Below are 24,124 nucleotides of genomic sequence, written 5' to 3' on the forward strand. Positions count from 1 at the left end.
GGTTATCAGATGAAGCATGGCAAAGGACCCAGGAAGAGCGTAAGGATATCCAAAACAGTTTTCTTGCACTGGGACATCCAGAAACATTGCCCTCAGCCAGCCCCTCTGTATGAGAAGGTAAGGGGTGACAAGTTCCCCGCCCTGCTCCTCTGCTAGGAAGTCCCGGCAGAGCCTTGGGCACAGTCTCACCACTCTAAGGACTGTTTCTTCATAATGATACCTAATTCAGATAACAGAAAACACCAGGGTCAACAATCTCAGCAGATAGGTCTTATCCCCATTTTGTGGATGAGAAAACAGGCCAGTGAGACAATGCTCTGCAGTCTATTTTGTCTGTCAGAGGGATACAGGGTTCTGCCAGGCATGTATATTCATCCCAAACAACACAGGGCACAGTGTTATATCAGGCCAGGAAACCTAATATTTACCCAGAGACACACCCCAAACCCCCCCACCCCCTAGTTAGTCTGTGCCATGCCCCTAGGTGCCCTCTCTGCAGTAGAGCTCCTGGCCAGCCAGAGCGGTCACCCCAGCTTCCTCCCTGGTCTGGATTCCTAGGCTGTGTCCCTCTCTGTCCCTCTGTCTCTCCTTTGCTCAGCTCCCTAGCCCTCTCCCTCCCCTTGGCTTCTCTGGCATTGCCCCCAGGCCCCACCTCTGCATACAAGCAAACAGCTGGTTGAGAACTGTCACTGCCCCTGAAGCTGGGTTTAAATGGTCTGGGGTGGACTTGAGGATCTGTATTTTTAAGGGCCCTCAGGTTTCTAATGGGCAGCCAGAACTGAGAATCACTGGGTTAGGAGAGGGTGCTGTAAGGGAGGTGTGGGGTGGAGAACCTAGAGCCCACATAGCCTCCTCCCGAAGGCCTGAGGGTCCAGTGTGTTCTCCTTGGAGATCAGGCTAGTGGCCATGCCAGTTGGTGAATCTGGGCCGTGAGCAGCCTGTTGATTCGCAGGCAGCCCTGGCACAGGAGATGTGTGCCACGCCAGCGTCCCAGGTTACACAGACTGTGCCGCTTATCCATAAGCTCAGCAGACTGTCTTCCCAGGTGGGCTTTCCCCAGCCACTCCTCCCCAGCCTCCTACCCGGGTCCTGGAATACAGAAGTGATAGGTGCTCAAACAAGAAAACATCAAGAGGTGAACTCTCAGTCTGCCAGGTCCCAAGCAAGTGACCTCTTGATGACCTGTTCCCTTCCCACCTATTCAGAGGACCCGTGCCAGCCCAGCTCTCTGAGGGCGGGCATCATATTTTTACGTGCCCAGATGATTCAAAGGTGCAGCCTGGGCTGAGAACCTCCACTCTGGCTATGGAAGAAAAGAAAGTCCCCCAAAACTCTTCCAGGCCTGACACCTCCAGGTATGGCAGAGGAGCTATGGGCAGGGCTTAGGGGGAATGACATATATTGCTTTACCTGAAAGGTGTTATGTATTCATTGCAGAAAATTCAGGAAACTCAGAAAAGTACACAGAAAACACCATATGGACACTGGGAGTCTTTCCCAAGGCAGGGGTGAGGCGGGGGTCCCAATAAGAGCCCCAGCTGCCTGACAGCTCCCTGCTTTTACAGTGAGGTGGGGAGCAGAGTAGCTACCCCCACTTCACATCGGAGCAGTGGATCGCTCAAGCCACCGGGAACACCTCACCTGGCGGGAGGAGGGGGTAGGGAGGGTACCGTCCTGGCCCCAGCTGTGTCTAATGGGGGGGTGCACGGGGGCTGCGCAGGGCCACGCATTCCCCGCCACGGAGACGCAAGGCATCGGCACCTTCTCGTTCGCAGAGACCTAGGGCTGTTCTCTGGACCGTCCTCGGCCTCGGGCACTCCACACGGCTCATTAGAGTGGTGGCCCCCGCAGGCACAGGACAGGCTCCATCTCCTCGGGCCCTGGCCGTTCCCATGGCGCCCTCGGGGGAGTCGCTCTCGGACCGTGCGCGCCCCGGTTACTGTGTCACTGCTCCTCCGCGGCCTGCAGCCAGGTGGGGGGCGGGAGGGGACCCACGCGGGCCCAAGGCCGCTCTTCTCAAGGGCGTAGGACCGGACGTTTCCAGGCCGTGGGATTCAGGACACTGGTCAGGCAGCCCCGTCCCCGGCCCAGGTCCTGTCCGCGCTCCGGAGGGGCGCGCCCCCCCGCCACCTGGGACCCGGTCTCCACGAGAGGCAACATCCTGCACCTGTCTGGGAGGGACTCGGACGAAACCTGGGACACCAGGACGCTGAGGTGGGAACCCGAGCGCAGGTAACGTGGGGGCGGGGCCTGAAGGGGCGGGGCCTGAGGCGGGGCTGGCATCCAGCGCCTGCCCCGCCCACCCCAGGCTCTCCGACGCCTTTGTCAACATTGATGCCGAGGGGGCTGGGCCTTCGGAGATAAGCTGGTGGGGGGGGGTGGGGGGCGGGGAGGAACAGAGTAGCGCTGAGAACCCTGGGAACCTGCGGGGCGAGGGTGGGGGCGGGTCGCGGCGTCCCGGGGCAGGAAGAGGTCAGTGGTACGAGGGGGTCATGGCCAGGTCGGTGCTGGGTGAGGCAAGCCAGGCTCAGTCCCCTTCTGACTCCAAGCCCGTATCCGTGGGAGGGTGGCCGAACCGGAGGAGCGGTTGACAGAGCTCCATTCTTGCTCCGGAGGATGAAGGGAGAGGCCGGTTACCCTCTCGTACTTGTAGCATACTGGCTGCCTGTGATCACTGCTCTGGGCCTCAGTTTCCTCTCTCTGTGCCAAGGGCTTGATCCCATGGAGTTGTCCACACCAGACACAAAACAATGCTGCTCATCTGGACCCCAGGCCAGGCCCTGGGCCCACTGCCACCGCTCCGGGCCTCGGGTCACAGATTACAGGGTGGGGCGGCTCTGGAGTAGGGCAGTTATGAGAGACTTCCTAGAGACCCAGAGAAGTCTAAGGGGAGGGGCCTTGGAGAGGTCCTTGTGCCCCCACCCCGCACTAGCTGCTGAGGCTGCATTGTGCCAGGTGGGGTGTCCTGCCCACAACGAGGGCGGAGGGAGGTGCGCCGTTTTGGTTGAGTCAGGAATGTGGAAAGGGAGCCATGGGAAGATGTAGGGGAGAGGCTTCCAGGCAAAGGAAACAACAAGTGCAAAGGTCCAGACACTAGAATGAGGTCCGCGTCTTAAGAGACACAAGAATCCTGTAGCTGGAATGTAGTGAGAACTGGGGACAGTGATAGGAGATGCAGCCAGAGGAACAGGCAACTGGGGATTTGATTTTAGGGAAGCTTCTGGAAAGTTTGAAGCAGGGGGATGGCATGATCTGATTTATGGTTGAAAGATCCCTCTGGCTACGGTGGGAGGATGGATGTAGGGACCAGGGAGATCGAGAGAGGAGCTCGTGCTGCCAGTTGGTGTGAGAGGCTGCTTTCCAGAGCAGGGCAGGAGTTGTGAGAGGGCTGGCCAGGCTCAGGGGCCCGGATGAACCAGCCGCTGGCCAGTCTGCTGGGTGTGAGGGGAGAATAGGAACCCAGGATGGCTCCCAGGTTTGGGGCCTGAGCAGCTAGATGTTCCTGCCATTTCCGGAGGCTGTGAGGAGGTACATCTGAGAGAGGCCTGACGTGGATGTCAAGTGTAAGGGCAGACGTGCCAGGACAGATGGGACAAGATAAAGGAGACAGATGGAGGCTGGGGGAGTTCGGGAGGGGTGGGAGTTGGGGTCAGAAGAGAGTGTTTCCATGGTGTTTACAGCCTGGGGACTGGAACTTGGGGAAAAAAATAGAAAGGAGACGGCGAAGGAGCGGAGGCTTGTGCCTGCTGACATTTAAAGGCCCCAAAGGAGGCGGCCGGTGCGGTGGGGAGAAAACTTGGGCTGGGGGAGGTTCCAAAAGTAAGGGTTGGTCAGCGGAGTTCCTGGTTGGTGGAGGGGAAAGGTTAGGTGAAGACAGGGAGCGAACCCCCAGCTTTTGGGCTCTGGGGACTAGGAAAGGGCCATTTCCAGGGAATGAAGAACAAAGACCAACCAGGGTGGACTGAGAGAGAAAGTGAGATGAGGTGGGGAGAAGTGACTGCATGTGATTTTGCTGGGGCCCAGACAAAAGGAGTCGGGAAACAGGTGTGCACAGGCAAAGAGGTGGAGCCAAACACAGGCACCTCACAGGCACACACGCACAGTCACAGAAAGGAACAGAGGCTCAAAAAGGCATTCTCCCACACACGAGGTCAGACACACAGACACACACAGGGGCTGGCCAAGTGCCTTGTGACACGGGCCTCCCTTCACACACAGGGACTCTATCTGTTAAACACAGTCACACACCGGCAGTAGGTCCTCCTGGGCACAGCTGGACCCAGATTTCCTGGAATCCCCTCACCCTGTGACAGAGAGCAGTGGGGGTGAGGACTGGACATGGGGAAAGGGTCTTGGCACCAATGGCAGCTTTTTTTTTTTAAGGGATTTTTAAAAATTAATTATGTATTCATTTATTTTTGGCTGCGTTGGGTCTTCGTTGCTGTGCACGGGCTTTCTCTAGTTGCGGCGAGCAGGGGCTACTCTTCGTTGCGGTGTGCAGGCTTCTCACTGCGGTGACTTCTCTTGTTGCAGAGCACGGGCTCTAGGTGCGTGGGCTTCAGTAGTCGTGGCGCACGGGCTTAGTTGCTCTGCGGCATGTAGGATCTTCCCGGACCAGGGATCTAACCCGTGTCCCCTGCATTGCAGACGGATTCTTAACCACGGCGCCACCAGGGTAGCCCCCAGTGGCAGCTTTTAGCAGTGTTCCCACACTGGAAGGGGCATCCACACCGCCTGCACCGTGGCTGGGACTGAGGCCTGTGGTCTAAGTTAAGGATGGCCGTGCCCCTGGAGGTTCTGGAAGGCTCTGTTTTCCAGCTCTTCCCCCACCCCACAATCAGGAAGGAAAGGAGGGGGCAGCCTAGGCATGGAAGCGGCGTGTTCCCTGCAAGGGCTGGACTGGCCTCTCCCACGATGGGTATCAGGGCTCCCTGGGGAGGGCTGTGCTGGGCAGCGAGCCCGAATTGGGGTGGGTAGGGCAGCAGAGATGCAGGAGGGAGCCCTGGCCACCTTCCCCCACCTTCTGAAGTGACCTGGGTCTCGCAGAGCCAGACTGCCGACCCCCCCGAACCAGCCTTGGCACTGCTTCCTCCTAAGGTTTGCTGGGGTGGCCTGGCCTTCTGGAGGTCGGGGATCAGGGAATCTCAGAAGGGAAATCACAGTGGATTCCACACCCCACATCTTGGTGCAGCCCAGGCCTCCATCCCCCGCTCTCTCTGGCCACTGGTACCCTGGAGGTGAGGCCTGGCAGTCCAGCCAGGGGAAGAGGTTGGCTCTCAGAGAGCTGGGTTAATATTTGTTGACTGACTAACTGATTGACTAAGTGTGAATGCCCCAGCCCGACAAGTGCTGGGGCGTGTCCTGCTGGGCGGGAACAGGGATTCAGTTACAGTGTTGGGGAGGGCAATGGGCAGAGCCTGGCCCCGAGCCAGGCCCAGCACTGCCCACAGGCAGAGTGAAGGAACGAGCAGTTTCCAGCAGGTAGGCCGGGCAGGGAGGAGACTGGGGGGCCAGGGTGGGGAGGGCCGCCCCAAATGGGGTGTACCACGTCGGGTCACTGGGCTCGGGGCTGCCGAGGGGCCGGCAGAACTGGGAAGGCAGCGAGCAGCCCAGCAGGTGAGGACACTGGTGGAGGCAGGGAGGCTGCGACCAGAGCAATCCTCAGGGGCAGGAAAGTGTCAGATTTTCTGTGGAGTGGGGGGCGTGTCTGTCTCCCAGAGTCCATACACCTGGGGCCGGGGCCCTGTCCCTCCCTCCCACTCCAGCAGGCAGTGCCCCCCGCCCCCTTCCTGGAAGTCGGGCAAAGTGACCTCAGGGTCCGCCCCTTCGCAGGATCCTCAGGAGGCGGAAGTTACACACCTAGGGGAGAAAAAGGGGCACCAGAGGAGGGAGGAGGCTCTGGGTAGAGGGCGGGGCGGGGGGTGTGGAAGGAGGGGGCTCCGAGGGAGAGAAAGGGGCCCCTGGGTGGGAGGAGAACCCGGGGAAGGGAAAAGGAGGCCAGGGGAGAGAGAGTGCATTGGGGAAGGAAAGGGGTGTGAGAGGGCAGCTCCAGGGGAAAGAAGGGGGCATCTGGAGGAGGAAGGGAGCACAGAAAGGGTGGAGGGGCAGTCAGGAGAGAAGGGGGCACTGGGGAGAGGGAGGATGCATGGGAGGAGGAAAAGGGCACCCAGAAAAGGAGGGGGCACCGGGACAGAAGGGCACGTCAGAGTAGAAATTGGACATCTGGGAGAGGAAGGGGGCCATGGCTGGAGGGAGTGAGCCCCCAGGGAAGAGAAGGGAGCTTCCAGTAGGAGGAGAGGATACCTGGTAGAGGGTCCCCACTCCGGGTGGATGATGGAAGGGGAAGAGGGGACACCCTCGGGTGGGAAAGCCTGGTGGGTCAGAAGGGGCACTCTGGGGAGGGCAGGGGCCTCCTGAGGGAAAAGGGACTGCCTGGAGGAAAGAAGAGGGTGCTGGGGAGATAGGGCCCCCACCCTTTGAGCATCCCTTCTCCATCCCCCCAGAATCCAGTTGGAAGACAGGTTACATGGGATGAGGCCTCAGGCCCTGGGAGCCTGAGAGTTTGGCTCTGCAGGCTGGCACTGGATATGCGGGCCCCCTCCAAGCTCCCTGGGGATGATGCTGTCCCCACCCCGTGCAACCAGCCCAGTCCCAACTTCCTGGCCGCAGTCTGACTTCCCTGCCCCTCAGGGAGCCCTGGTGACCCCTGTGCTGAGCCAACCAATCTTCCTGTCACTCTGTCGCTATTTCACAGTTACAGCTCCTAGTCTGTACCTCTGGTCACTGCCTGCCTGTGCCCTGGTGGTTGTCACTAATCACTGCTTCTGCCCGTCACCGCCGAATGTCACTACCCCTGTCACTTGATGTCACCACGTGTTTCCTGTTAATTGAGACCACCGTTACATGGTCACCGTGTCTGCCTGTCACTCATGTCACTGTCACAGCAACAGGCCATCACTGCGACAGCAGTTCTGGGTGCAGTTAGAGCACGTGGTGACTCCCTTCTCTGTCCGCTTTCACTCCTGCAGTCATGGGCTGAGAACCTGCCAGGTGTCAGGCAGCAGGAGCCGGCAGTAAACCGGGAGGACAAGCCCCTGGCCCCGGAATCCAATGCTCTAGTGAGGGAGGCCAGGCCGTCAGCACACAGGGTCTCCAGTACGGGTTCGGGGGCGGCTCTAGCCCCGGCAGGAACCCCCTCTGCCCTCCCTGTTCTGGGCAGCTCCCTCTTCCACCCCACATCCACGGCCATCTTGGCCCTCTTTGAGAGGGCTGGGTGTTTCCCACTGTGAGCTCACCAGGGCCTGGGCCCAGCCTGGACAAAGACGTAAGGAAGCTGGGCCACTCGGTGCCACCTGTCACGCTCTGCCTCTGATTCTGTAACTCTGTATCTCCCCTCCCACTTCATTTCCCCTGATCATGCAGGGTCAAGGTTGTTCCTCCCGCTGATATAGCACGGCTAGAGTGGAGTGGAGAGGGGAGGGGAGAGGAGTGAACACCACACCAGGGCCAATAGGAGTGAGAAATTCAGAAAGAAGGGACTTCTGGGTCTATTGGGCAAAGCAGCAGCAAGAAGGAAAAGTTGCAGCTGGCAGGATTTAGTTTACACGTCGAAAGAATTTCCACGGATGAAGGAATGACCAAACCTCATGCAGAGGTTTCTGAAGGAGCGATGCAGGGAAGCCCGGGGTCGTTGAGAGTCACCTGCCGACATGAAACAAAATCCAGAGCCCCTTTCTTCCCCAGATCCCTCTCATTCCACGCTTCTCTCTCCTGTGCACACTCAGAACCACAGAGCACGGCAAAGTTGCTGTTTGCAGAGCCAGTGGCTGTTTGCAGTCTGTGTGTATTAAGCGTTCAGCTGTGTTTCAAGAATTTGAGAATGTTTTGGTCTGATCTATGCAAACTGCTCATGTCAGCTAAGCCTGTCACTTGCTGCAGAGTCTGTCATCTTCAGAGACAGTCCGTGTGTGCAGAGTCTGTCCTGGGTTTGCAGAACATGTGTCTGATCTGCAGAGCTTCTTTCTGTCCTGAGCCTGTTTTGAGAGTGTCTTTTTTCAGAACCTGGGTCTTTTTAAACAGTCTGTCCCTCTTTCTCATGGATAAGATATGCTTTTATTGCAGAAGTGGCCCTGAACGCAAGCCTATCCCTGTCTCTGGAGCTTGTCCCGCGGCCTTGGCTGGGACATCTCTTTCTGCCTAAAGACACCGTCCCTGTCTATAAAGCATTGTCTGTTTACAGTTCCTGGCCCTGTCAGCAGAACCTGTTTCCTCTGCAGGGAGTATCTCTGTCTCTAGACTCTGTCCCTATTCATAGAGTCTTTTCCTATTTCAGAGCCTATTCTGTCTGCAGAACCTGAGCCCTATTTGTACAGTCTGTGACATTTTTCAGGGCCTTTGCCTATTTGCACAGCTTGTCTCAACTTCCTGGATAGAAATTCTTGTCTGCTTGCAGGCTCTACTCCTACGAAGAGTTTCTCACCTGCCATGGGTCACTGTGTCTGGGAGCACCCCTGTCTTTCGACAGAGCACATCCCTGTTCGCAGAGCCCATGCCTGTCTGCACAGTCTACTCCTAATTCCATGGGTACTTGTTAACAGAACCTGTCCCTATTCATGGAGCCTTTATCTCTCTCTAGAACTCATCCTTTTCTAAAGCCTGTCCCTGTTTGCCGAACCTGGGCTCTCTACAGAACCCAGCCCCGTTTTAAGATCTTGCCCATGTCTGGGGCATCTGTGCTGGAACATGGAGCTGATTTCCCGGCCGGCTCCTTTCAGCACATCCTGCCCTCTCTGAAGACACTGTCACTGTTAACAGAGGCTGTCTGTTTGCAGAGCCTGTGTGGGCTTACAAAACCTACCCCAATCTGCCAAGTCTCTGTCTATACAGGCTTTGTCTGCAGAGCCTGTGTCTTTTTGCAGAGCCCGGATTGCTCTGCAGAGCTCACGATTGCTTGCCCAGGCTGTTCTGATCTCCTTGTTTGCAGGATTTGAGGCTGTTTCCCAAGGCTGTCCCTGCATGCAGAGCCTGACCATGCCTAGAGAGCTTTTGCCTGTTTCAGAGCCTGCCTCTGTCTGGCAAGCACTTCTCTTACTGGTGATGCTGTGTCTCTTTGCAGAGCCTTGCCTATCTACGTGCCTGTTCATATCTGCAGAGCCTGTCTCTTCTGCAAAGAGTCCCTGTCTTAAGGGTTTGTCCCCATCCACATTTGCAAAGCCTTTCCCAATTCTGCAAAACCCCTCCACACCTGCAGAACCCGGGACTGTCTGTAGAGCCTTTCTCAGTGTTCATAAACTTTACCTGTTTGCCCAGCTTGTCTGAATTTCCCTGGGTCCAGTCTGTGTCTCTTCACGTAGGTCATCCTTACAAAGGTGGTCCCTGTCAACAGAACTCATCTTTGTCAGGAGAACCTGTGCCTGTTGCATCCCCTTCCTGGGTCTGAGGAAGCTGTCCCTTTTCTCTGCAGGTGCTGTGTCTCTTTGCATGGTTATCTCCTAACTGTCTGAAAGACCTACGCCTATTTGCCTTGTGTGCAGAGCCTGTCTTGTCTACAGGATTCTGTCTCACTTCAAGAGCCTGCCCCTGTTTGCAGAGTCTGTCCCTGCCTACAGCACCTGTTGTGACTAGCAGAGCCCTCGCCTGGCTGTAAGCCTATCACTGTCTACAGTGACTGTCCCTGGCTGCAGATCCTGTGTCTGTATGCATAGCCTGTTTCAAACGCCCTGTCTGTTTGCAGAGGTTGTCCATAGACTCAAAGCCTATCATTGTCCACAGAGCTCAGCCCTGTTTCAAGTACACAAGCACAGACGACAAGGCAGGTCCCTGTTTGCAAAGCCTCTGTGCCGACGTCTGCAGTACCCTGGTGTCCTGGTGTGCTGGCCCTTTTGTTTACGCAGCCCTCCTCATGAGAGGCACAGGCTATGATGAAGGGTCTTTGGAGAGCTGTGCGTGGGGAGAGCTCTTGCTTAGAGCCCAGAGTACAGGCGGCCAGGGCCTGAGGACTCTGGCTACTGTTCCCTCCCTCACTCTTTCCTGATCTAGGATGGACACCAACAGGGGCCTCCCAGCCATCCAGAGCCACAGGGACCTCCACATATGGATCACTGAGGTGAGCTGCACGACCAGACAGAAGAGCTGGTGATAAAGACAGTGTGCTGGTCTCTGAGACCAGTCTTCTCCCGCCCCCCACTCAGAGCTCCCTCCCCCTACGCCAAAGGGTCATGGCTGGGGGGAACAGGGTCTCCCAAGTTGTCACTAGGCACCCTCCTCTCCCAGAACCTGAAGATGGTGCCGGTCCCCGAGCGGGCTTATGGGAACTTCTTTGAGGAGCACTGCTATATCGTCCTGCACGTGAGCACTTCAGGGGGGTGGGGGGTGGGGTGGCTGGCCCTTTGGGGGTTCCATGGTGCAGACTAAGCCCCGCCCTGGGAGAAGGCAGGCTGGGAGCCCAAGAATCGCATCCCATACGGAGGCTGCTGCCTTTGAGGCCTCTTCACCCTTCCCTCGCCGGTCTCCGTCTCCTGTCGGTGGAAGCACCTGACCAGTCTCCCCACAGCCCTTCGTACATCCTCCACCTCGATCTCCCCTCTCCGCCTCAGCCCTCGGGCCCCACCCCACTCCTGGGACCTCAGCCCCTCACCACACACACGGACGCAAACACCTGGGCCCTAGGTCCCCCAGAGCCTGAAGGCCACGTCGGGGGCACCCAAAGACCTGCACTACTGGGTCGGGAAGGAGGCGGGTGTGGAGGCGCAGGGTACGGCGGGCTCCTTCGTGCAGCACCTGCAGGAGGCGCTGGGTGGCGCCACCGTTCAGCACCGCGAGGCGCAGGGCCACGAATCCGCCTGCTTTCGCAGCTACTTCCGCCCTGGAATCATGTGAGTGAGGCGGGCAGGGGGCTGGGAGGGACAGGAGCCGTGGGGTGGCTGGCGGCCTGGGGCAACTGTCTCCCTCATCATAGTGTGTGGGGTGGTTTTTTTGAGGGGGGCGGGTAACAACTTATTGACATACAAATCATACCATACAACCCACCCGTTTAAAGCATACAATTCAGTGATTTTTTAGTGTATTCACAGACTTGTGGGATCCATCGCCGTAATTTTAGAACGTTTTCAACACCCCCAGAAGAAGCCCCGTACCCTTTAGCATCACTCCCCATTTCCCCCAATACTCCCTTGCCCCAGTCTGTATAGATTTCCCTCTTCTGGACATTTTACTTAAATAGAATTATACAACACCATTGATGGATATACCACATTTTATTTATGTATTCATCACTTAATGGACATTTGGGTTGTTTCCACTTTTTAGCTGTTATGGGTAATACTGTTGTTAACATTTGTATACAAGTTTTGGGTAGTTTTTCCCCCCAGTTTTATTGAGATATAACTGACACACAGCACTGTATAAGTTTAAGGTGTACAGCATAATGGTTTGACTTACATATATTGTGAGATGATTACTGCAGTAAGTTTACTCACCATCCAGTATTGTATACAAGTTTTTGTGTGGACATATGTTTCTCATTTCTCTTGGGTGTATACCCAGGAGTGGATCCCAGTGCTGTTCTTCAGTTTGCTTTTCTGTTACTATGCCCAATAGAAATATGTCTTTTGCTGTAAATTGCTTCAAATATTTATTTAATTAACAATTACAATATATTAGGTCGAACCATAGGAAATTGCCAGTATTCGATCATTTCTGTTGAACCTGATACATGTAAATAGTATATACATAAATGCACGCACACATGTATACATGCGCATGCAGAAAACACGCCACCCCATGTATGTCCACCTACAGATGGACACCCACATACATTGGTGAGTATTCATGTCCACCTACACACATATACGCGGTTGCGTGAATTCCATGCACGCACATCTGTACGCACACAGATAAACAGATACACGTTATTCCCCACATGCATACATGTATATACACATTCATGTGTCCACGTATCTACACATGGATAAACACATGCACATTACTGCCCCCATATGCTTGTACACACGTGTTCATATCTACTTGCACACACGTATTAAACAGGCACACGTGTCCCCGCATGCGTGCATGCAGGCGCGCACATCTGCACTCACCCCTGCGCATGGCAGCATATGGTCTCACATGGGACCCCATGCTCTCCTCAGCTACCGGAAGGGAGGCCTGGCCTCTGCCCTCAAGCATGTGGAGACCAACGTGTACAACATCCAGCGACTGCTGCACATCAGAGCGGGGAAGCACGTGTCAGCCAGCGAGGTGAGAGCTGCCAGGGATGCCACCTGACCATGGACTCAGCTGGACTGCGTGTCCTGAAGTGTAGGGAAGTGTGGAGGGCGGTGGGGACATTGGGGGGAACGTGGGAGGTCAGCATTCCCCGATGGCCCATCCTGATGAGGAGAGAGAAGGCAGAGCCAGGCTTCCAGCCCCACCCGTCCCACAGCTCCTTTGACCCTCTGTTTCCTCATCTGTCCCATGGACACACTGAGAACTAGGGAGGTGAGGCAGACAAGATGATGCACCTGGATGGCTCTGCTAAGCAGCACAATGGGAAGTAGCATGATTTAGGGAGGTGCACAGCCCCACATTCTCATACACGTCATAATTGTCACCCATAGGCACACCCAGTGTCTCCACGGTTAGCCCTAATGCCACTCGGTCCATAGAGTGCCCTTGTGCAAATTAGACCTGAGCACCCCTTACTTCCATCTGTCAGGATATTGATGGAAAATTACTGATCTTGTGAGAACAAGACGGTTTGCTGCCATCAGTGTAATGAACAGTCAGGAGTTTGACGCCTGCGATGTGAATGGTGACACTGAGTTGTGTACGTTACTGTCTGCATGGTATGTGGCAGCTCTGTGACTCACAGACAATCCCACCCAGGCTCACACAGTGTCACCCACAGATTTAGTGATCATACATCCCCGGTCATGCAGCGCCACCAGGCAGCCCCAGGTTTTGCCTGTTAGCCTGGCATAATTATTCAGAGCTCCCACTTTTACTCTCCAAAGCATTGGGATGATACTTTCCCTTTTCCACAGATAACACACTGTCCCCCACACAGGTACACATGCACTGTCAGCCAGGAGCTCATACACTTCTTCACATTTGATGTTCACCTACACACACATCTACACATGTGGATAAACTGGTACTTGCGCCCCACTTGCATCCATGTGTCTGTGTACGCATGTACTGCTATAGACTTGCACTGAGTGAGAAGTGTCAGACTCGGTCACGGACACCCTGTGAAATGCAGCATAACCTACGTTTACACATGCCCAGAGATGCACCCAGCCACATCCACAGTGACGCTCAAGGTCTCACATGCTTACATGGATGCGTGCCTGCACACCATCAGAGTGGTGTCACACTCACACATACACCCAGTTGCACGCAGCTTCATGCACATAAGTGACACACCTGAGCTATGCACACGTGGGCAAGGACAGGCTGCAGTGCCCCTCCACCTGGGTGCGGGTGGTATGACACACTGTCTCCCTCCCTGACGCCTGGCTCTGGCAGGTGGAGCTCTCCTGGCACAGCTTTAATAAGAGTGACATCTTCCTGCTAGACCTGGGCAAGATGATGATCCAGTGGAATGGGCCCAAAACCAGCACTGCTGAGAAGGCGCGGGTCAGTGTCTGCCCCGGGAACTAAGGGGTGCAGTGCTCGGGGAGAGGGGTGGTCCTCCAGGTGCCCATCCTCCAGGTACCCCAAGACGTGGGCTTCTCTCTCGCCTAAGAAGCTGAGAAGCACCTACAAACTGAGTCCAGATCCTGAACTGGTGGTACCCCTGGATGCCAGGATAAGGGGATACCTCCCCTGGCCCCCAGCCTCTGGGAGCTGAGCAGTGACAGGAGGATTCTGGGCTGGACTGTCTGAGAGGTGATGGGGGGCATTCTGGGGATGCTCTGACTGCCAGGTCCTGTCCCGCAGGGCCTGGCCCTGACCCGCAGCCTCCAGGACAGGGAGCGTGGTGGCCGTGCACAGATTGGTGTGGTGGATGATGAGGCTGAAGCCACTGACCTCATGCAGATCATGGAAGCTGTGCTGGGCTGCAGAGTGGGCAACCTGCACACCGCCATGCCCAGCAAGAGTACTGACCAACTGCAAAAGGCCAACGTCCGCCTCTACCAGTGAGCAGACCTTGGGAGTGGGCAGGGTGGGTGGAATAGCCCAGGCGTGCATGTCCGGCATTACCGCAATAACACGGTGTCTCTAGGAAGCCCTCTAGAAAAGGTTCATGGGTTTCTGGTGCAGGCCATGTGGGACCTTAGGCCCAGCCTGTGCTCTTGCGTGGCTGCCTTTCTGAGAACGCATTGTACAGACAGGGCAACTGAGACCCTGAGAGGGCCAGGGAGCTGCCTAAGTCTTCACAGCAAGGCTGCAGTGAAGACCTCAACCTGGGCCCCCAGCCCCCAAGCCTTCTGCCTCTGGAGGTGCGAGGGGCAGTGGTAGCTGGAGTGCAGCCAGGCCCGGGAGGAGCTGAGCTGCCCACATCTGGATGCCTGTCCCCTAGTGTCTACGAGAAGGGCAAGGATGTGGTGATCCAGGAGTTGTCGACCTGCCCTCTGGCCCAAGACCTACTGCAGAAGGAGGTGAGGCAAGCCTGGCCCCAGCCGTCCCGTCCATCTCCCCACCCACTCTACAAGCCCAACCCCGTCTGGACCACCTACTGACCAGCCCCACTTTGGCTCCCAGGACTGCTACATCCTGGACCAGGGTGGTTTCAAGATCTACGTGTGGCAGGGACGCATGACTAGCCTACAGGAGAAAAAGGCTGCCTTCAGCAGGGCTCTGGTGAGGCTATGGGGCCCTGGCTTAGAGGGACATAGAGCTGCCCTGGTTCCTGGGTAGGGAGGAAACCGCCTTACCCTGCAACCTAAGCTGGGAGACATCCATGTCCTGGGGTCTAAAGAGAGAGGTAATCCTGCCCTGGGGCCAAGAGGGGGATACATCCTGCCCTTGGGAGCCCTGTCGGATGGAGGAGGACATAACCCTGCCCTGGGGTCTAAGCCTGAACACCCACCGCCCTGTCTGAGGGCGGAGACACAGCTCTGCCCAACGGTCCGAGGGGGAACACAGGGCCCCTCTGGGGTACCGCGGGCTGTGGCCTGCCTTGGGGGCCCTGACGGGGGAGGACCAGATAGCTTCCAAGAAACCATGTGTAAAAGGGGGATGTGGGGGACCCGCCTTGAGGTCTGAGGATTCTCCAAGCACTGGGTGCTCCCTCCTTTTCCAGGAGGGGAGGCAGGGCTCTGCCTGGGGTCTGACGGGTGGTCATAGCTGGCCCTTCCCGAGGCGCGGACTAACGGGACCCTGCCTGTCCTCAGGGACTTCAGAGAAGTCGGTAGTGCCGGAGCCAGCTCCTTAAGCCAGTCATGAGCTCAGTTAATTAACACTGCTCAGTGCACTGGCTGGCGCCGAAGCGTGAGCGGCAGGTCCTGTGGGTGGAGCGCAGCAGTGGGGCCTTGGGCCACACGCTTGACAGAGCCCCCCCGCCCAGGGATTCATCCAGGCCAAGGGCTACCCGAGCTACACCAATGTGGAGGTGGTGGACGAAGGCGCCGAGTCGGCCGCGTTCAAGCAGCTCTTCCGATCGTGGTCTGGGGAGCAGCGCAAGAACAAGCACCTCCGCGGAATGGGTGAGGGGGCGTGGCCGGACGGCGGAGCGGAGCGCCGAGCCGAGGCTTCCTGAACGATGGGCGGGGCGGGGCTGGAGGGGCGGGGCCTGAGCGGGGCCCAGAATCTCCACGGGAAGGTTGAGGGGGCGTGGCCGGAGGGAGCTTCTTGCGTGATTGGCTGAGCGAGGCGAAGTCTGGGACAGGGCAGACATCGCCAGTGACACCCTCTGTCCCACCCTCAGGTAAATTACTTCAGGTGAAACTGGACGTGGGCAAGCTGCACAGCCATCCTGAGCTGGCGGCCCAGCTCAGGATGGTGGACGACGGCTCTGGGAAGGTGGAGGTGAGGGGCACTGACTTGGCTGGGGGAAGATGGGCGCACAGGTGTAGGCTTTGTCTTCAGGTGAACCTTATGGCTGCTAAAGTGACCCAGGTACGCCCAGGTGCACATCTACACACAATCAGGGACACACGGGGCATGTGTACGTATACACGCACCCTCCGCCCTGCCAGCTCATATGCATCACGCGTACAGTCCCATGCAGCCACGGCCACTTGCTCGGTAACACTCATGGCACCCAGAACAGTAACATTCGGACAATTAATTGTGCCCTTTTGTCATACGTATGACACATACATATTATAGACACACATACTCATACCTTGTGATTGCACTTATTCAAACAATTGAAAACATGTAAGCATACAAACTCTGCATCACACATGATCACAGCCCCACACGCCCAACACAAAGTCACACCCTGTCAGCCACCCGTCTGGTCTCAGACCAATGTTCTGGGAGATGGCAGGGGTTGGGGGCTCCTTCCAGGCTCTGTACAGGGCAGGGTTGTATCTTGACTAATTGGGTCACCCCCAGGCAGGGCCCTTAATTCCTTCAGGGCTTAGTTTTTTATATGTAAAATGGGGCTAAAGCTGTGGTCCCACCTGGCCCCGAGGCTGGTGTGCGGGTGCTGAGAGCGCATGGGAACAGGACAGCTGGGCCTGTGTGAGGCGCACTAGTTCTCAAGGTAGGCCGAGGTCTGAGAAAGTACTGTTTCTCCAAGGTGCCCTCTGACATTTGCCCTACTATGGATGGACAGTGGCAGTGAGTGGGGAGAGACTGAGATAGGAGAAGACGGGGTGGAGGGGGAGGAGGGAGAGAGGATGACAGGTTGAGGGGACAGGGAGAGACAAAGAAGAGGAGACTGAGAATGAGAGAGAGAGGGCGGAGGAGACCGAATAGAGGGAGGAGGGGATGGGATGCAGAGCAGGGAGGGGTGAGGGCACAGGGAGAGGAGAAAGGGGGTCAGGGAGAGATGGGGTACCCAGGGAAAGACAGAGGGGCAACCAGTGAGAGAGAGAAAAGGAGAAACAGGAAAGCGGAGAGAAGGGCAAGGGAGGAAGGAAGGAGGGGTCTGCAGCCCAGGCCCCAAGCACAAAGCCAGGGAGGGGACGTCCCCCGCCCCCCCCCACAGCAGGCTCGGGGACAGGCAGCCAGAGGGGGCCCCGAGCCAGGAAGCCTGGCTGCCAGGTGAGTGCTGCTCCTGGAGGCGAGTGGTTGCAGTCAGCCTCTTCTGCAGAAGCAGGATTCCCGGTGCTCTGGTCTTTTCCAGAGACTGCTGTCAGGCTCTGTGTGGCCACGGGATGCCCAGATGTTGTTTCTTGCCATGTCGAGGTGAGCGCTGTTACCCCCACTTCACAGGTGGGAAAAACTGAAGCTCAGAAAGGTCTCACTGCCGCTGTGGGTGACCGGGATTCAACCAGGGTTTGCCTGGCTCCGGGGCCCATGCTCGGCTACCCACAGGAACAGGATATCACATTAAGTGTGACTAAGTGTTTCCTTTTCAGTCTTTGAACAGGGTTTGCTTTTTTTAAGTGACACTTGAAAAAAAGGAAATTTTTCCAAGAGCCCCAAGGCCTTGCTTCTGCCCAGCTTCTGCTGCCCTGGCCTGAGCAGAGAGCAGCTGTGCAGGGCTGTGGCTGGTGAGGTCAGGCTGGGGTGGCACGTGGCAGCCTGGGCAGCCTCTGGAGTGCTCACCGCTTGTTTGTCCCAGGCACCACACACCAACTCAGAGTCCTGGCTGAGAACAGGCTGGCACAGGTGTGGGTCCCAGGGGTCCCTGGGGGAAGCACAGAGTGTAGGGTGGGCACAGAGCTCGGGGGGAGGCCTTGTCTGCACAGATGAGGCGTGCCCCCCACTGCAGAGAGCTTCCTGGCTGGACACACGGTGGGTGGGCTAGTTCAGGTGGAGGCACCAGCGCTGCCTGTTGGGCCCCTGTTCCCCAGGTGTGGTACATCCAGGGCTCACGCAGGCAGCCCGTGGACCCCATGCATCACGGACAGTTGTGCGCAGGCAACTGCTACCTTGTCCTCTACACGTACCAGAAGATGGGCCTCGACCAGTACATCCTGTACCTGTGGCAGGTGCGCCGGCCTGAGCAGGGTGGCGGGCACCCTCAAGCCCCAGAGCTCAGGAGCTGAGAGTGGGGTCTGGGAGCCGTGCCAGGCCCTCACCACCCCTGCCCGCAGGGCCTCCAGGCCACCGCACACGAGATCAAGGCCCTGAAGGGCAACGCCGAGGAGCTGGACCTCCAGTACCACGGAGCGCTGGTGCAGGAGCACGTGACCATGGGCAGTGAGCCCCCTCACTTCCTCGCCATCTTCCAGGGCCAGCTGGTGATCTTCCAGGTAGGGCCCGCCTTGCTGCTGTGGCCGCAGTCTCTCCACCCATGGCCCTTACACGCATGTGCTAAGCACCTTCTCTTTAGGCCAGGGGCCCAGCGGTAGCCCCTTGGCTTCCTGGTGCTTGTCCAAGGCCCAGGAGCTCCAAGGGCGACCCCTGCCTGAGTTTCTTCCCCCATCCCCAGAGGCAGCCACAGAACAGGCGCACAAGTGCGGAAGCGGAACTGAAAGGGAGCTGGGGCCTTACCTGGGGTCACACACAGGCAAAGCTCTCCCCACTTTCCCTCTTCAAGGCCTGCGGGATCCATGCTCTGACCCCTCGGAGATGGGGTGAGGGGTCTGTTTAGAAAGGGCCTGGTTCCCTATTCTAGACCGATGGCATCCTCACACTCCACACTCAGAGGGTAGAAAACAGAGCTGGCTTCAAGAGAGGGGGCCCTGGGTGCCGAGGCAGTTTGGCCCCCACTGGGAGAGGGAGGCGCCCCCAAGAGCCCTTGCCGCAGCCTGAGGCCCAGCCCTCTCGTAGGGGAGCGCTGGGCACAACGGGAAGGGGCAGCCAGAGTCCGCCACAAGGCTCTTCCACGTACGAGGCACCGACAGCTACAACACCTGGACCCTGGAGGTGCCAGCCCGGGCCTCAGCCCTCAACTCCAACGATATCTTCCTGCTGGCCACAGCCGGCCTCTGCTACCTCTGGTTTGGGAAGGTACCCCAGCAATGACCACTAGACTTACGCCTGGGGCAGCGGTGCCAGGCCAGGGAAGGGTCTACTCCGCAGCGGAGGCTGACTTCAAGTCCAGCCTCAGGCCAGAGGGAGGTGGGGGAGAGGCCACAGTGTCCCTTCTGGGACCTGGGGGAAGTTATGGGTGGACCTGGGCATCCATGGGTCAGAGCCAGGCCAGGCCCAGGCTGCCTGCCCTCCTTCCTGCCTTGTGCCGGGACCACGTCCCTTCCCAAGTCTTTTGGGAAAAGGAGGCCTAGTTCAGATTGCCAGGGTTTTCTCTGATCTTCAGCATAAACCGTGAATGATCTCCAAGCCTGGAGGTCCCCATCCTGTGCTCTGGACCTGGAGAGGGTTCAGGTCCCTGTGACCTTGATCAGCTGAGGAGACAGAGGGAGGAGGGGGAGGAAGGGAGACACTTTGTCACGTGTGCCCCGCCACGAGCCCAGGGCTCCTGTGACTCAGGCGCGGCTCCGCACAGGCTCCTGTTAGCAGGGGATGTGGCGCAGGAGGTGAAGGCCCCTCCCTGTGCAGGGCGTGACCCAGCTCTTTGCCTGCCAGGGCTGCAGCGGTGACCAGCGTGAGATGGCACGGACAGTGGTCACCGTCATCTCCAGGAAGGACAAAGAAATGGTGCTGGAGGGTCAGGAGCCTCCCCACTTCTGGGAGGCCCTGGGGGGCCAGGCACCCTACCCCAGCAGCAAGAGGTGACAAGGCTGGGAGGAGGGTGCTCTCCTGACCCAGAGGAGGGAACTGAGGCCCAAGGGGGTGGGTGACTGATTAAGGGTCACACAGGGAGGTGGAGAGGCCAGACTGGAGCTGAGAACTCGTGGTTCCCCAGCCCAGGGGCTCCTAGGAGCACAGCCCACCCTTCCCTCCTCCCTAACTTGGAGCACGAAGGTGCCGGGGACAGCAGGGTGGTCGCGCCCTCTGCTGGCCGAATGTGCTCCCTGCACGGTCCCCGTACTGGACTGTCCTATCGGCAGAGGGCCAGAGGGCAAAGTGCATTCCCCCACCCCACAATCCCCACGGGTGGTGTCCCCGGTGTAATATGACATATGGGTAAACAGCATGTGTGGAGTGTGCAAGAATAGTGTGTGGGGGGTGCGTAAATGGATAAGGGTGTGTATGGGAAGGAAGGGCAGAGTGAGGCTTCAAAGGGAACTGGGAGCGGAGAACCTACCGCTCTTTATGTCTGTGCGGCCCAGCTATGCGCTGTGCTCCCCCCAAGTCTCCTGAGCTCCTAAGTGCTGCTGTCGCCCTCTCTCAGCCTGGCTTCCGTCCTCCCACCTTGGGCCTGAGGCCGGGGGCCAGCAGCTCCTCCCTCCCAGGGCGGCAGGGCGTCAGCTCGGCCCTCCCTCCGCACTCAGCCAGCCACCCCCTCCTTCCCCGTGCTCCTTCCCCGAGAAATTCGTGGGGCAGCTTGCACCCCGGCTGCCTGTGGGAAGACAGACTACCTAACCTGCTTTCCCCACTGACACGAGGACACGGAGGCCCAGAGAAGGGCAGGCGTTTGGGAGTGGATCCTGGGATGGGTGGAACTTAGAGGGGAGCAGGTGCCTCCTGCTCCAGGAGGCATTGTGTCCCGGCCCCTGGGGGGCGGTAGAGGGGTGCTGTGCTGGGGGCTGGCTTGGCCCAGGCTGGTCAGAAGCCCAGCTCTCTCTGCGCCCCTCATGGCCTTGTGCCATGCTGGCCAGGCTCCCCGAAGATGTGTCCGACTTCCAGCCACGACTGTTTGAGTGCTCCATCCAGATGGGCCCCCTGGTCCTCACGGAAGTGGTGTTCTTTAGCCAAGAGGACCTGGACAAGTATGACATCATGTTACTGGACACCTGGGAGGAGGTACGGCAGCCTGGGTGCCTGGCTGGGTTGTGAATGGGGGGTGTCTGCACCTGCATAACTGGGTGTGAGTGTGTGTGACTTTGTGTTTCTGGCCACGTGACTGCATATAAGGCTGCGGGTGAGTGCGTGACTATCTACGACACTGTAACACTGAGTGACTGGGCAATTGTGTGACTGTGGATAAGACACCAGGGACGACTCTGTGACCCAGGGAGCCTGGGGGAGACTGTGGCTGTGTGTCTGGGACTCATGTGTGGTCGTGACCGGTTGTGTAGTTGGGTGTAACTCCGTGTGCCTTATAAGGGCGTGTGTGAGTCCATGCAACTGAGTGCCCATGGCTGACATGTCAGTGCCGAGTGGGTGGCCATAAAGTGACCGTGTGTGTGTGTGCGTGTGTGTGTGCACGCATGTGCGTGATGCCTCTGTGTGACTGCATTTGATCACTAGTTTATTTATTTCCTCTCTGGTCTTTATTATTTCCTTCCTTCTGCTGACTTTAGGTTTTGTTTGTTCTTTTTCTAATCCTTTTAGATGGTAGGTTAGGTTGCTTATTTTGAGATTTTTCTTGTTTTTTTGAGGAAGGCCTGTATTGCTATGAACTTCCCTCTTAGGACTGCTTTGGCTGCATCCCATAAATTTTGTCTGGTTGTGTTTTCATTGTCATTTGTCTGTCTGTGTGCCTGAATTTGCCTGTGTGTGTGCAGCTGTATGTAATAGCTGTGTGGTCAAGGAACTGGCTATAAGTGACCAGACCATCTATAACTGGTGACACTGTGAGAGAGAGACAATGTAACTGGCTGCAGGTGTGAGTGCGTGAGTGACTGAATTCGTATGACTGTGTAATCATGTTTCTGTGTGGCTGGATGTGATGGTGTTTCAGGCTACTTGTGTTTTCAGGCTGTGTGATCCATCGTAACTGTGCTTAGATGCAACTATGCATGAGTACGGGTGACAGTGTATGGCTGTGATTTGCCGTCTGGCTGAGTGGTGGTGGACAGTTGTGTCTGTGGTCGTGTGTGTGTATCTGCATCACTGTGCCTGGGACTCTGTGTGACTGTGGCAAGGAGGCCTTTGGGCTCGCATCCCACTCAGAGCGCAGCCAAAGCCCCTCCCCCAGCCCTGTGACAGGTGGCCCCGACTCTCCCCCTTGCTCACTCTGCTCCAGCCACCATGGCTTCCTGGCCGCTCCCTGAACATGCCAGCGTGCTCAGGGCCTTTGTACTGGTTGTTTCCTCTGCTCAGAACACTTTCCCCCCAGACATACATGTGACTTGCTCCCCCACCTCCCTCAGAGCTTGACTCCAGTGTCATCTTCTCAGTAAGGCTCTCCCTGACTCTAATTTAAAATGACAGTATCCACCCCACCACCACCCCACTTCTCTTCTTTCCCTGCTTTATTTTTCTCCATCTGATAGACTACATATTTTACTTATTTTTGTGTCTCCCCCAGCAAAAGGAAAGCTCTACAAGAGCAGGGATTTTGTCTTTCTTTCTTTCTCACGGTTGAGTCCCCCGTGCCTAGAACATTACCTGGCACACAGTCGGTGCTCAGTAAATATGTGTGGATTGACTGCACACATGCATGCCTGAGACTTCCTGGCACATTTACGGGTGTGTGGGGGTGCAGCCAGCCTGCTGGGTGGGTCTGGTTGGCTGGGATGTGTGCATCGGGTTCTGAGACCACCTGATGGGCAGGGCTGGGAGGGAAGTGGTCAGCTCCACCCGCCCAAGGCCAGGCCCCCTCTGTGGCCCAGATTTTCCTGTGGCTGGGGGCAGCTGCGAGCGAGTGGAAGCAGGAGGCCGTGGCCTGGGGCCGGGAGTACCTGAAGACACACCCAGCAGGGAGGAGCCTGGCCACGCCTATCATGCTGGTCAAGCAGGGCCACGAGCCTCCCACCTTCACTGGATGGTTCCACAACTGGGACCCCTACAAATGGACCGTGAGTGAAGCCTGAACCCCCCATCCCCACCGTAATCCTGGGAGAGGGACCTGCCCTGGCAGACGGTGGGGGAGCCATTGCCCTGTCCAGGGACCTCCAGTGTGTATGGGGAATCTGGTCCCATTGGTGCCCCTCCATCCGCCCCCCCCAGAACAATCAGTCTTATGAGGAGGTGGTGGAGGGCGGCCTGGGAGCAGTATCTGCCATCTCAGAGAGAACAGCAGTGAGTACTGGGGCCTCCCAGGGGCCTGGGCTCGGCTGGCATGGCCCAAGGGCAAGAGGAGCAGGGAAGGAGCCAGGCCCCGGTAGAGGGCAGGGGTGGCAGTTGGGGGCAGGAGGGCGGGTGGGCTCAGTGTGGCCTCCCATGGGAGCCCATCCCCCAGCTTCCCCAGCCTGAGTCCCCTCTCCTGACAGCAGGTCAGCAGCTTCCGGCTGTCCAGATCGCCACGCAATGGCAGGGCAGGCCCGTTGGCCCTGTGGGCCCTCAAGGGCTCCAAGGACAGCTCCGAGAACGAGCTGGAGCGGGGCCCCAAGGCGGGCAGCGGCCCCAGATCCGTGGCCAGCAGGAGCCTGCCCCGGGAACAGCTGAGGCACCAGGCTGTTGAGGACCTGCCGGAGGGTGTGGACCCGGCCCACAAGGAGGTGGATGCCTGAGACCCCCGCCCCGCCACTCACCGCCCCAGCACTAATGCATATAAAGCTGAGGTGCCGGCGCCCAGGGCGTGACCCACTGACGGTGGGCAATGGGCAGGCTGCCCGGGGAGATGTGTGTTCCAGATAGGGTGATGGGCAGAGAGATGTGGGAGAGGATGACACCTCTGGGCGAGTGGGACAGGGTTCTGGGCTCCGCTGATACCCTTCCTCTGCACCCACTCCCTCCTCTCCCGCACCCCAGTCCTATCTCTCAGACTCTGATTTCCAAGATATCTTTGGGAAGTCCAAGGAGGAGTTCTACAGCATGGCCAAGTGGAGGCAGCAGCAGCAGAAGAAGCAGCTTGGCTTCTTCTGAACCCCGGCCCTGCCGGCTCCATCTACGTGGCCAAGACGCCTGCCTGCGGGCACCTCCCCTACACATATACGAGCCCCCTGGGGAGGCCCTCCTGGCGCACCCTGCTTGGAGACTCCCGGGTCACTAAAATAAAAGCCTGTGGCCTTCACAAGATGTGGTGAGTGGGCTTTCAGGTCTGGGTCACTCAGCAGGTCCGCCTCTGGGAGAGTGGGCCTCTGGGGTTGGAGGGGTCGGCCGTGGCATTCCAAAGACTGAGCCCTCCATACCCTCCGCCATTCAGGGGTTTGTTTCTTGCTGGTCCCTC

The 24,124-nt window shown here is 57.8% G+C and overlaps 1 protein-coding gene across 15 annotated transcripts; it reads left to right on the forward strand.

Moving 5' to 3' along the window:
• The first annotated feature begins 9 nt into the window (after window positions 1-9).
• Window positions 10-23,971, forward strand: VILL (villin like). 15 transcript variants are annotated; one of them, XM_067753796.1, is made up of 20 exons: window positions 10-117; window positions 10,039-10,105; window positions 10,273-10,347; window positions 10,669-10,874; window positions 12,147-12,255; window positions 13,525-13,635; window positions 13,939-14,138; window positions 14,522-14,600; window positions 14,704-14,802; window positions 15,509-15,647; window positions 15,869-15,969; window positions 17,913-18,050; window positions 18,156-18,314; window positions 18,835-19,014; window positions 19,591-19,736; window positions 20,727-20,871; window positions 22,626-22,811; window positions 22,963-23,034; window positions 23,226-23,453; window positions 23,707-23,971. In XM_067753796.1, the coding sequence occupies exons 1-20, from the start codon at window positions 110-112 to the stop codon at window positions 23,818-23,820; spliced, it is 2,562 nt and encodes an 853-aa protein (XP_067609897.1). In that variant the 5' UTR covers window positions 10-109; the 3' UTR covers window positions 23,821-23,971. The 15 variants fall into 15 exon arrangements, 10 of the variants coding, with proteins under 10 accessions (XP_067609897.1, XP_067609898.1, XP_067609891.1 ...); XM_067753797.1 differs by lacking the exon at window positions 10-117 and adding an exon at window positions 1,733-2,232; XR_010946917.1 differs by lacking the exon at window positions 10-117 and adding an exon at window positions 3,649-5,481 and having other exon boundaries at window positions 23,226-23,547.
• Window positions 23,972-24,124: the final 153 nt, after the last annotated feature.

The sequence above is a fragment of the Pseudorca crassidens genome, chromosome 10, assembly GCF_039906515.1.
Source record: "Pseudorca crassidens isolate mPseCra1 chromosome 10, mPseCra1.hap1, whole genome shotgun sequence".
NCBI classification, from domain to species: domain Eukaryota; kingdom Metazoa; phylum Chordata; class Mammalia; order Artiodactyla; family Delphinidae; genus Pseudorca; species Pseudorca crassidens.